Genomic DNA, 13,335 nt, shown 5'->3' with positions numbered 1-13,335 from the left:
CTGGGTCAACCCTGAGACTGGCTTTGGGGGAAATACTGGTGGGCAGCTATGTGGTCTCTTTAAAGTCAGTGCTAACCAAAGTGCTTGCTTGCAGGTGAAGCATTTATACATCACTAAGGAGCTGGACCAGTGGCCTCTCGAGAGGCTGGGCTCAGTGAGGAGATCCGTGGGCCTCTCCAGGAGGGGTAAGCAGCCGACCCGGGTCCTCGGCCAAGCTGCTGGCGTAGGGGTGGGGTGGCCATGGGGGCACAGACCCTGCAGTCCACTAGGCTATTCTGCTATGAGCTGTGTGACCTTGGCCAGGGACTTCTCCTCTGTCCTGCAGCGTCCTCTTCTCTAAAACCAGGACAGCAACAACGCCAACTGTAGATGGGTTGGAGAGGAATTAATATGCATGAAGAACTTAGGACATGAAAGTGAACTGGGGAACTACTTTATTGGGGCCTTGCTTTTCTTTCCCTGTTGTTTCTAGTGTGGGGATCTTGTCTCCCCAGCTAGATAAGAAGTTCCACATGCTACCCTCTTTTCCTGGTGGAGGGAAGGGATAGTTACACGATCCATTGGCCTCGCTCAGGTCCCCGTCCTGCTGAAAGAGCTCTCTGGCTTCTGTTGCCTGCCTGGACCCCGCATCCTCCCAGTCTCTGGGCGCACACAGCCTTACTGGCCACCCCTCCTTCCCTTCATGCCCCCCGCCCCACTGCTGCCACCCCTGTAACAAGCTGTTGCACGTAGCCTGGCCGGCCTTTGTAGATTCTTGCCATGGCACAGCCCTCTTCTGTCTTCCCAGAATGCCTTCTTTTGTCTGATGAATCCCTAGACACTCCTCAAGCAGCAGGTACACCTGCTCCATGACTCTCACTTTGGCGAGTTTCGCTGCCCTGGCAGACGAGGAACAGACCTGCTCGCGTGCCCCCCGTACCCACATCTCTGCCATCACAGCATGGTGTCATCGTCACCTGCTGCCATGTCTGCCTGCCCCACCAGATGAGATGTTGGCAGGGTCTGTCCACACAGTGCTCCCCGCTGTGTTCGTATGTAGCCTCTGACTGGCGCCTGGCCATAGGGGGTCTCAGGGATTCTGCTGCAGGAGAACATGTGTCCTGTCCCAGTATCCTGCCCTCCCTCCCACCACGCTGTTGGCAGGGTGCCTCGGGGCTGCACCCATGCCCTTGGCCCTTGCCTTGGTGCTGTTCTTCCTGGTCCCCAGGGAGGCTGCTGAGACTTCCCCAGAGCCCATCACCACTGTGTGTCTCCCCTGGCTGCAGAGTCCGACATCCGGCCCAGCAAGCTCTTAACCTGGTGTCAGCAGCAAACCGAGGGCTACCAGCACGTCAATGTCACCGACCTGACCACATCCTGGCGCAGCGGCCTGGCCCTGTGTGCCATCATCCACCGCTTCCGGCCTGAGCTGATGTGAGTCGGGGGCTCCGGTTGAACCTGCCAAGCCCTTCATGGCCCAAGGGGACCCGGGCACAAGGGGGATGAGAGCTGTTCTGCGAGATGCAGAATCTTGGCTCGAAACATATCTTCTATTGGAGGTTTTCTTAAGTTCTTTTCCATTTGCACTGATTACTCTGTAAGCAGCTTGCGTGACCTGAGTTCCTAATCTGTGAGTCGGAAGAGCAGCTCAGGCCGCATGCGTGTGCCTGTCCCTGCATGTCCTCTCTGTCACTGGGGAAATCGAGCCTCTGCCCTTGGGCGTTCTTGTCCCCACGTCCCCTCTGTCACTGGGGAAATGGAGCCTCTGCCCCTGGGCACTCTACCCACAAGAGAAGAATTCCGGGCAAGACCTCATTCTGGGAACCAGTTTGAGTTTTATAGCCAAAAGAATTCGAACCGAGATGTAGACCAATCAGCTGTGTGGCACTAGGCAGGTCACTTGCCTTCTCTGAGTTTGTTTCTTCGTCCACATATTGGCAATAATGGCAGCATCATTAGGAACGCTGGACACACTTTGTGATGTTGAAGGCCCAATAATACATCTATTGATGCTGGATTCAAATCAACTGCAGAGTAACTGCAGGCCCACGAGTACATTCATCCAAAAGGAGGAAAGGAAACCCACCAAAGGGTTAGCAGTCGATACCTTTAGGAAGTGAGGTTGCCTCAAAAAGGGGATGGGACGCTCACTTGTCACTTTATATGTCGTATACACCTTGATTCTTTTTCTTATGAGACATTCATGTTACTTTTAGAATTAAAAGCACAAGAACATAAAGGAACTACTTAAAAATAAAGTAGCAAACAGGTGTAAATTATCTTCCCATTGTTCCAGCCCAGGCAGCGATGCCTAAATCTGATTTGGTCCCACCCTGAATGAGAAGGAGCTTCCCTGGAGAAGCAGCGGGTGTGTGTGTGGGGGAGGGGGGGGGGGAGGGGCAGTGGGGGGGGTGGTGCTGGTGAGGGCAGCAGGAAGCAGGAAGGGGATGATGGGGGCAGGGGCTGGGGCCACACCTCCCTCACCACACCCCTGCCACTGAGACCCGGCAGAGTGTCACTCATAATGCTCCTTGTGGGTAAGTTTGTTCAGCTCTTCACACCCATGTCTCCTGTCCTTGAACTTCACTTTGTTTTGATTCTCCAGCAACTTTGACTCTCTGAATGAAGACGATGCCGTGGAGAACAACCAGCTGGCATTTGACGTGGCTGAGCGTGAGTTTGGTATCCCCCCGGTGACCACAGGCAAGGAGATGGCGTCAGCCCAGGAGCCTGACAAGCTCAGCATGGTCATGTACCTCTCCAAGTTCTACGAGCTCTTCCGGGGCACCCCGCTGAGGCCTGTGGGTAAGGCCCTGCTTTGGGGCGAGACTTTGCTGCACCCTTGGGCCATCTCTGCCCCATGCCCATGTCTGGCTGCTCTGCTCTCTGGTGTCATCTGTTCTGGGGCTGGCCCCTTCCTTTCCTCTCACTTTGAGGCCAAATGGGAGTGGACCCCACCCACCCAGACCTGTGTGTGTAAGTGGGTGTGTGTGGCAGGTGCCACGAAAGGTTGAAGGTCTACCCCTGTGGCTGGGAGGTCATGGATGGAGCTACACAGCCCCTACCCAGCTCACTTGTATCTTTCGTTACGGGTAAGGGAGTTATTTGGAGGGACCTTGTAGCAATGACCCCCTCCCCCACCGCCCCGAGTCCTAGAGTCGCGGTGGTGGGGTCTAACCTCCGTCATATTTTTATTTATGAATAGATTCTTGGGGCAAAAACTATGGAGAAAATGCTGACCTCAGCTTGGCCAAATCCTTCATTTCTCACAACTATCTCAACCTCACGTTTCCGAGGAAGAGGACCCCGCGAGTAAGTGTCGACCTGCTTCTTTCTGTTTGGTGTCTCTTTGCTCATGGATGGGGCAAGGGGGAGGGCAATGTCCTGCTCTCCGTCTGTTAATGCTGATGAATTACACAGATAAGGTTCTCACGGAAGACACGAGCAAAGCTCAGTTTAGTGACTGACCGCTTTTGGAAGTCGCCCCGGCACCGTGTAGCTGGCTTCAGTGACCTGAAAGTGGTTCTAGGAAGGGCGTGGCAGAGAGCTGAGAGTTCACGCGGCTGGAGCGTTTTTTAAAGTAAATCAATATTACGCTATATGTTAACTAACTAGAATGTAAATAAAAATTTGAAAAAAAATAATAAAGTAAATCAGATTAGCCCTGGCTGCTAAGCGGGGAGGGGAAGGAGGAGACGATTTCTTCCTTGTAAAACAGTTTAGATCAGGATCACAATGGCCGTTAGTGGCAGAGGTGTGTGGGAATACTACACTGACACAGTCTGTTCGGTTAATTTCACTTCCTTCTTTTCCTCCCTCCCTCCCTCCCTTCCGCAAATGTTTATTGGGCCCTACTGTTTGCCAACGTTAGTGCTGAATTCTTTTTGACAAGTAGCAAGTATACAGAGGTGAAGAAGGTATGCCTTTGAGGAGCTCAGAGCCTAAAGAGCTTCCCAAACTTGCCTGACTTACAGCACCATCGGTCCCTCAGTAATTTTTATCACAGTGCCCCTGGCTCAAAAGAAACCCCTAAAAGTTCGGTTTGCTAAGTAGGTATAAGTCCAAGTAACTTGGTAGGGGTATTTTGCAAGATGTATAACAGACCTCACCGTGTTTCCCTAGAAAATTTAAAGTATCCTATGACTCTTCTGCAAGTACACTATGGGGCCACGGGCTGCCCTGGTAGACAGTTTGGGAATTAGGAGCCTAATGAGAAATTGTCATTTTATTTGAATGATGGCATCGCCATGCTAGACAGGATACAAGTTATCTTGCTCAACGTGCTTATTTTACAGATCAAAAAATTAGAGGCCCAGAGATATCAGGTGGCAAGTACTCACACAAAGCTCGCCTCCCTCCACAGAGCGGCGGGACAGCCGAGAGTGCTGCGGGCCTTTGCGTGTGTCTCAGTCTCTCTAGGTTGCCGACAGTCTCCTACTCGTGGTCAGTCGTGCCCGGTCCTGTCAGCCCTCCACCCAGGGTGGGGCTGGGGCCACGTAGCCTCCTTTCTTTCCCTCAGTTGTGTGAGCAGTGGTCAGTTTTTCCACTGAGGTCTAGGCTCCCAGGAACGTCGTAGCCTTTGAGCTAACTCCAGGAGTGGGCACGTAATGTTCTGCCACACCCTGTCTACGGGACGGAACGGGCCAGCAAGGCGAGGGCTGAGGCAGGAAGGTGTGTGGGTCGGCACACCACAGCTAAGGGGCCACGCCTCGCCCATACACAGGCTCTGTGCGAAGGCACCGTGGCCTACCGCACGTCCTACTGAGTGCAAGCCACCTTCTGGAGCCCAGTCATAGGCTTATTTCACCCCAGCCCAGCTAGCTTTCCTCCAAGGATCCCCACTTTGGGCTTCCCCATTCCAAGCAAGCCAATGCAGCCTTTCTGGAAACAGAGGCAAATATTTAACCCCTTTCTCCATTCACCGGCTTTCTCCCACCACTCAGCCCACAACTGGGAACAGCAGGGGGAACTGGAAAGGAGTGTTTACACCTATCACTCACCCCGCCTCTGTTTACAGAGTGACAGAATTGAACCAGCCTGGCCAGCTCTGGGTCACGTGGTAGGAATGGTCAGCAAGGCCAGCCAGGCCCTCCAAGGGCTGCTAGGTCCTCACCCTACTTCTCGCTGGCTTTGCTAGAAAATGCAGGGGGAGTGGGTGGGCTCTGCTTGGCCCCGCCCCGGCTAAGTTTGAACCATGTCCAGTCACCCCCAAAGTGTGCTAAATGGACTGCCCATCCTGCGAGGGGTCCGGTCCCTCCCCCTGCCCCATTTATGTCTAGGATTTGCCATGCTGTTTGGATAGGTAGAAAGAGTAGGTCATTGAAGTAAGTGCTTGGCATGGGCATTATCTGTCCTCTTGCACCTCAGATTGATCGAATGCTTCCTCTGGGTGGGCTGGTTAGTTAGGCCCCTGGATCACATTCTGCCTTAGTCATCACTGACTAAGAGACAGTCCACCGCTCAGTGCCAGTGCAGTGATCAGACCACACACAAGGTACCCCCTCCCCATCTGACCATGTGTCTTCTTGTACCCGCACACTATTTGGTTTGGGGAGCCTACCTGCAATCCTCTTTGGCCTTGGCATTTCCCACAAGCAGGGTACTCAATACGCTCCAGCTTCCCGCAGGATGGGCACGGAGGACGTCTGCACAGGAGACTCTGAAAACTGCACACACCCAGAGGCTCCACCATGGTCACACCCAGAAGGTGTCGGTGCAGTTAGACACACAGTCCTCAGCGCCCCAGCTCAGGCGCCCCTGTGGACCAGCCGTGCAGGCTAGACCTTGCCCACATGACTACGCCACAGCACACAGCCAGGATCTGTACACATAGGGGCATCTGTATTCAACCTCACCCCCTTTCCCCATCCCTCCCTGGCCCTGCCGATGCCCTCACTAACTTCCAGAGGAGCATCTTGATATGGGGATCGAGGAGCCCATATTTGTTCACAATGCGGCATCTTAATCTGGAGAGGGTCCGTTTTTCTCTGTGGAGCCAGTCTTAAAAATTTCTCTCCCTCTCTCCTGGTTTTCACTGCTGGCGTTAAATTGTTGTCTCATCCCTAAGCCTGATAGCATCCAAATCCCAACCAAGCTGATCAACTCCAGGAAAAATAAAAGACTTTTTACCTCCAAGGACCTTGTTTGCTTTTAGAGAATATAACTTTCCCCTCAGTCCGCCAGGAGGATCGTCCCTCTGGTGAGTGGTAAACGACTGAGGTTGACTGATCACTTCCGGAGACTGAATGGCCATGCCTGGGGAAAGAAGAAGAGCTTGGGGATTATATTTTCCTCTTTAAAAGCTCTCAGTCTGCTTCTGAAGATCTGCCTCTGGTCCTGTGGCATAGGAAAATTCCCGGGGACTCCAGAGCTCCTGTCACCATGTACCACAAGTCACGCCTGAACACACATACGTGGTCCCTGTCCTCCTGGGTATGTGCTCCTAGACCTACTGCTTGTGGGTAATGCCTGCATTTATGGCCACTCCAGTCACTGCATACAGTATGTTACAACACACTCGGGGCGCCTGATCTTTGTTTCCCCATTCTGAGCCCACTCCTTGGAGGACAACACAACACAGAGGTGTCCCTTATTCATGACAAGCCCATCCCAGAAGCCACGTTGGCAGCCCCAGGGTGTTCATCCTGCTCAGCTGGCTGACTGTGACCCAGGCGGCGGGCGTTCTCCATCAGCACTGATCCCGGGAGAGTGGAGTTCACAGAGCATGGCTCGCGTGGGTGTCTGGTCTCATCAGTGAGGGTGCCCGCCCAGCTCTCCCCTCCTCACTCCTCCCACACAAACACTTTCCAAAGAGCCAGGGGCATTAGGTAAGGAAGTCTTTCTTCCATCCATATTTACTGAGCGTCTATATTATGTGGGGTTCTCCTGTCGGCGCTGAGGGTAGAGCAGAGAACAAGACAGGCAAGGAGGCTGCCCGAGGATGCTGACTTTCCAGGGGCACCATCTGAATTCCTCTCCCCTTCCCCAGCTGCTCTCACAGAACCTACACCCAGCAGCCAGGGCTCCCCACCAGCTTTCTAGTACTTCTCAATTCAGAGATGTGAAGAAAGCCCAGGAGGGTCGAGAGCACCGGGTGCAGATGCTGCCTGGCCGAGCAAGCACCAGGCCTTCGAGCCGCTGCTGTGGCACCTGCGGTTTGAAGGCTGATCTCTCTCCTGTTCTCTGTGCAACACAGCAGGGGATTCTGAGCTAACCTACAGAATGGGAATACGTTTGAAGCCAGGCAGACAAAACCATATTTAGGCCTGCTGGGGATTTGGCACACGTTTGAACCTCCCTTTGCTTGTCTGCAAAATGATGGCACCAACCTCAACACGGCACTGCTCCAGTGCAAAGACAGTACGAACCAATGCAGGTGCGAGCCCCCGCTCTGCCTGCCGTGTGAGAAGGGCTCCACAAATGGTAGCTGCTGTCCCTGAGGAGTTGTGAGTAAACGGAGATGCCTGTTTTCTGAGATGAGGCAAACAGTTGGACTGAACACTTGGTTCTGCATCGCAGCCGTGATCGATGCCGCACCTTAGAGCGTACGAAGCCGTTTCATGCGTATTTCGTTTGCTCCTTGTGTTACCTTTTGAGGAAGGTGGGGCATGTCTTCTCCTCCCAGCTTTAGAGAAGGACAATCTTGCATGTGGGGGGATTAAACTGCGATGTCCCATAGTGGTGGTGAAAGTCAAGGTCAGAACTAGAATTCAGATTTTCTAAGTCTCTTAACTAGCACGATCCTAATTAACAGTGTGCCACACTTCCATAGCCAACCTGATAAGTGTTGTGTGTACGTGACTTCATTAATCCTTACAACAACTTATGAGCTAGATAGTACATCTAGGTGAGGAAATAAGAGATGAAGAAGCTGATGTCAGAGACGTTAGGTGATTTTCCTAAGGTCACACAGCTGGGAAGTAAGTCATGACTCTGTTACTGAAGAAGAGAAGAGCTCCCTTGCCAGTGTCACTGGCCATCTTTCTAAATATCATGGCTGCCTCTACACATCCGGGCATTGCCTGCAATGGCTAGTCTCTCTTCTTGTGCCCCAGATCTAAATCTCTCCAGGGTTAGCCTACACTAGCTAGCTAAATATAAAGGCGGTTTCCTTTGAACTAACATCACGTGAAGTTGGGCTTTATGGGAACATGATTATTTTGCACTGATCAAATAAATAATCAGTTTAGCAGGTATATGTCTTTGATTATTTGTTTAAATGGAGACACCAATTAGATTAATAAATGCCCCGTAGTATATGGACTTTTTCAAATCTTTGGGAAATCATCATAAGAAATGTGTTCTTGGGGCGCCCGGGTGGCTCAGTCAGTTAAGCGTCCGACTTCAGCTCAGGTCACGATCTCGCGGTCCGTGAGTTCGAGCCCCGCGTCAGGCTCTGGGCTGATGGCTCAGAGCCTGGAGCCTGCTTCCGATTCTGTGTCTCCCTCTCTCTCTGCCCCTCCCCCGTTCATGCTCTGTCTCTCTCTGTCTCAAAAATAAATAAACGTTAAAAAAAAAATTTAAAAAAGAAATGTGTTCTTGGGAGAAAGGCAAAAAAAAAGCGAAAGAAAGTGAGCTATTCGTGTATTCTCACGCTGTCTCTCACTGGGCACAATAAATACTTTTTTTCCCTTCTTGTACTCCATTCTTCGTAGAGCAAAATAGAGTCCAAGGAGATGGGGTAATAATGCAACGTTGGCTTCCAGATAGAGATAAAGAGATAAGAAAAAATTAGGTAAATCCCTAAGTTTGAGTTTTTTTCTGCCTTTCTGTCTTAACCTAGCTCTTTAGTTGAGAATCAGTGCTTCCAAGATCAATTCATAAGTAAGAGTAGAGACCGTTTGTGTATGTATGTAGGTGACCTTTCCATATAGACCGAATGTTATTGTCCCATAGCTCAGGCTGAATCAGAGGAGTGGAGGTTACCCCATCCACTTCCTTTATTTCCCCCAAAGGATTTGTGGTCATCTTAGGTGGTGCTACTGGGCACATTCCGTCCTAGAAGCGCTTTTTGTGAGCCTGTGGCTAACATACTGGGTTTGGATCTCTACAGGCTCTGATGTTGGAACAGTCAAGCCCTAAGCTGTCAAACGAGAGTAAGATGTGTTGCTCTTTGAGAGAAAAGCCAAGTCTTCATTTAAGGTAGAAACAACACAACACAAAACAAAAAAACGCAACAGAAAACCCTAAGATTATGCATGGAGAGTTCTTGTTGGATAGGACATCCTGTACTCTCTTGCGCTCCGGTCTCCCCCAGCAAACCATTCATAGGCGCTAGAGCCGGGGGCCCAGACAGCCTGCGCCTCTAAGACCCAACATTGTTGCGAATAAGGTCATCTGTTTCTCTTGGTGTTTGCCCAAGCGTTTGGGTTGAAATCATTTCCATTCACAGAATAATGATTTATTAAAAGCTGAAGGAAATGTTGAAGGGAAGGCAGGGCCCTCAGATCTGCTCTTTTGTGCTGCCTGAACAAGGGAAGGGTCAGATTTCTGAACAAATATCAATGACTAAACAGTGGTTGATCTTATCTTTCAAAATATTAAAGGTGCTGGTGAATGTGGAAAGGGAGCAGAGGAGACGGGAGTATAAAAGCAGGGGAAGCAGGTGCTTCTGCTGGGAGCAAGTGGGTACACAGCAGTGTGTGTACTAGGGGCTCCAGGAGTTCCTGGTGCAGCACAAGCATGGGGTGAAGGGGCTGTACTCCTGGGTTTGAGGGGAGAGAGTGGCCAGCAGCCCTCCCACTGCATCCTTCCACTGCAAGTGGAAGAAAGCCTGGGATTTCAGCTGGCATGCTATTGAAAGCCTGTCTGTGGGTGGAGGCTTCCCAGGGAAGGGAACATCCATGGCTCTCGGGGGCCCGGCCATTTGGAGAAGACCCCAGCTAGAGACTGATGGCAGGATTCCGGGTAGTCTCACCGTAAACGTCAAGAGGCAATTTTACTCTAAAAGAGAAAAGCACAAAAAATAAAAGATGGGCATTCATTGAAAAGGACATAATGAAACATGAAAAACAAATAACCAAATTCAAAAGACTTTATTGTGAAATACAAAACGTTTGGATACGTCCAGAGTATGTAGCTAGCATGGCGTAGATTCATCGTGACCTTGTGCAAATAACTGTTTCATTTTGTGGACTGGACTTAAACACTGGTCTTCGATCTTTGGTTCATCCTGTTACATATTTTTTGCTTACTGATTGGTCTCCTTGTTGGACATGGCATGTTTTCTTTTTTCGCTAAACGTTCTTCCTTTAGTGAGAGAGGTATCCATTTCCAAATCCTAGGAAACCTACTCGCTTTATGTTGCTTTGCAAGCACCCTGCTATTTACTCTTGGCATATTGTCACATGTCCATTGATAGACATCCCAAAGCTCTGTGGGAAATGTGGGTTCAAAACTCTGCACGGCTGCAGAGACCATTGCCAGGGCTAAGATTTGTAGAATGTGAAAATGGGAGCACTATGCCCATGGAGAAATGAAACCAAGCTGTCAATCAGTTGGTGAAACCAAACTGTCCCCCAGTTATTTTTGTAAATCTGTTACAGCAACATTGCTTTATATCCAATTAGTTGCATGGTAAAAATGCTCGTGGCAAAAGTGCTTGAAGCAAGGATGTCTGCTGCAAAGATGCTTATGGCTAACATGCTGGGCATGGGGAGGGAGAGCGGTGTAACCCCAGGGTCAGGATAGACTTAGCTGGCAGGGTGCAGTGAAGGCACCCAATCCAGCCCAACCCCCAGACTCAGCTCCATCGGTGCAGTCCCGCCCATTCCCTCGAGGTCAGGAGGCTGACCGTGAGTGTAGCCTTTGGTGGTCCTTGCAGGGTTACTGCAATGGGCGTGTATAGAGGGGGGTTCCCAGATTTAAATGTTCAGGTTCAGGCAGCAGAAAGGAGGCTGTCAGGGCTTATTGGTAGGGCAGCCATGTGATTTACTGTCTAATCAAAGTACTTTTGAGAGGGAAAGGGAACACTGCATAATTCAGCTGGGGAAAACGATACATCGAAACTGTCCTGGGCAAATAGGGCTGTATGGTCACCACAGTTTTCAGACCATACCTGATGCTACTTTGAAGTTGATAGAATACAATTTATTGGTATTTGCAATTGCGAATGAATGGCGGATTAATTTGCCATCAAATCCCTGGACGGCTGATCGGAACCCTGGGAATCCCCACCTGTGAGATGGGCAGTACCACTGCTTGTGGGAGGTGGTCTCCATGTTGGAACATGTGGACAGGCATTAGCAGACCTGGCTGGGACTGCTCTGAGCCCAGGGTCACTCTGACAACAGAGACAGTCCCTGCCTTGCCCCCAGAACAGAGATTCTTTGTGCTTTGGGAGGTTTCAGGATGATCTTTTGCCATGTGATTCCCACCCCTGCCGACAGAGCCCCCTCTAGGTTCAGGAAGGCTCCCTCCCGTGCGTCTGAAGGGAACTCTGTGATAGTGTGTGTTACAGCGCAGGGTAATTTATGTCCGTTTGTCTCCTGGGCTGGCGACTGTTTGCGGGCAACAGCTCAGGGCCAGCTCCGTGGCGTCGGGCTGTTAGTGGAACTGCAGACTTCGATGGCCCTGAACTCACCATGCTTTCTTGGCCGCTGCAGGTGGACGTCCAAACTGAAGAGAGCGACATGAACAAACGGAGGCGGAGAGGCTTCAACAACCTGGATGAGGTTCGTGTGTCAGTTTAAGCAAAGGCTGGTTGCCTGACGGCCAGTGGCCACAGTGCTGGCCCTTCCTTCTTTCCTCTCTCGTGAACCACTTGGTTCTAAGCTTGGCTTGATGGAAAAACCATCGGGTTCTGGTCCTCCCTCCACTACTTACGAGGTGTGTAACCTGGAGAAACAGAGCCTCTCCGGCTGTGGTTCACGTCTGTGAAATGCAGGCGATAGATTTGAAATGTATGGAACTTTTGCAGGATTTTTAAAGATTAAATAAGAGGGTGTATGATATCATGCCGAGCATGATATCTGGCACCTGTGTTAATCAATATATCATCGCTATTAACAGCAAGTAGGAACAGGGCACCAGCAGCCCCTCTTGTCTCCCAGTCATTGTTTCTACCTTTTGTTTTACGCATTTCTAGTCCTTAAGGCAGATGTCCCAGGGCCCACAAGTGCCACCTTCTGGTCAAAGTGGAAAATTACAAGCTACTTTGTCCAAACCAAGCACCAGTCTGCCTCCTGCTGAAAAATCCATCTGGCCAAAAAGAGAGTATCCGTTCCTGCTTCCCCAGGAAGCTCTTTAAAGAGACCGGAGGTACTCATACCATCTGAAAAAGCTGTCCTAACCCCACAAAAACAAGCATAGATGTTGTCAGTGAACTGTAGGATGCCGGCTTTAGCTAGCGGATGTCATAATTAGGCCCCAAAGGCATGCGGGACAGTTTGTATAATACATTTATACCTGAGTTACAGGACTTAGAAAAGACTACCTTATGTGGATGAAGGTGCATTATTGCTGTATATTTTTAGGACACTGTTGTTCATGTCTGTGACTTGCTTCATGTGGAAGCCTCGACTGGGATCCAGACACTGGTTCTCAACATAGTGACCTTTATAACAAAGAAAGTTACAAGGCCCAACCTGTGGGGGTGGGGGAGTTGCCTATTGTTCATTGCATTTTCTGGAAGGGGCAAAGATGAGCTCTGTTCAAGGAAGCGTGGAGTTCAGCTCATGTCTTAAAATGTGTACAAATACATTTTATCCAATGAGTTCACATCACCCTTTTCTAAACCGTTTCTAGAACTTCTTTGATCCCTTCAAGAGAGTTTGTTTCTCTGTCTCTTGGCTCTTGCGTGCGCAAGAAGCCAGTGAATAGGGAGGTGGTTGAGCAGAGGAAGCAGAGGCTGAGGAACAGGGTAGGAGAGACCTCACACTTTCCCCAGTATGGGGTGTTGGCTCTCACTTACAGTGCCTGTGATCTGCCCCTCCCTCCTCCCTAGAGGCTTGCCTGTGATGCGTGTCTCACGTGGAAGTCTGCTCCTGCCTTTCATCCGCGGCTCATTTGAGGGAGTGTTTGTGCTCTTTCTGTAGATGGCAACACAGGAGTCAGAGTGTGGGAAGAAATCTGGTTACTCCTGCCCCATCTGAGATGTTGCTGGACTGTTATTGGAGCCAGCCATTTTGTTAAAGTCAGATTTAACTAAGGAATAATTCTTTCCAAATACTCGCTGCTCAAAATGTAGGCCAGGAGCCAACAGCAGCAGGATCACCTAGCAGCTGGTTAGGAATGCAGTGTCCCTTCCCCCAGACGCCCCCGAATCTGAATCTGCATTTGAAAGAGAGCCGCTGGTGATTCGTATGCGCATTAACCTCTGAGAAGCGCCAGTCTGTGACCCAGTGTCTTGGCCCACTT

The 13,335-nt window shown here is 50.6% G+C and overlaps 1 protein-coding gene across 14 annotated transcripts in view; it reads left to right on the top strand.

Moving 5' to 3' along the window:
- The window catches only part of MICAL2 (microtubule associated monooxygenase, calponin and LIM domain containing 2), a 221,718-nt gene that overhangs the window by 105,025 nt on the left and 103,358 nt on the right, over positions 1-13,335 (top strand). For all 14 annotated transcript variants that reach the window (XR_009602230.3, XM_078433221.2, XM_078433224.2 and 11 more), the window contains 5 exons: positions 95-185; positions 1,266-1,413; positions 2,585-2,784; positions 3,185-3,291; positions 11,583-11,651. Coding sequence is in view for 13 of the 14 variants with exons in the window: in XM_078433221.2 (XP_078289347.2) it covers positions 95-185; positions 1,266-1,413; positions 2,585-2,784; positions 3,185-3,291; positions 11,583-11,651 (615 nt within the window). In the remaining variant the exon portion in view is untranslated. The remainder of the gene's footprint in view (positions 1-94; positions 186-1,265; positions 1,414-2,584; positions 2,785-3,184; positions 3,292-11,582; positions 11,652-13,335) is intronic.

This window comes from Panthera onca, chromosome D1, assembly GCF_046562875.1.
Source record: "Panthera onca isolate mPanOnc1 chromosome D1, mPanOnc1 haplotype 2, whole genome shotgun sequence".
In the NCBI taxonomy this organism is placed as follows: Eukaryota; Metazoa; Chordata; class Mammalia; order Carnivora; family Felidae; genus Panthera; species Panthera onca.
The sequence above is the reverse complement of the archived record's forward strand: the minus strand, read 5'-3'. Positions and strand labels throughout refer to the sequence as shown.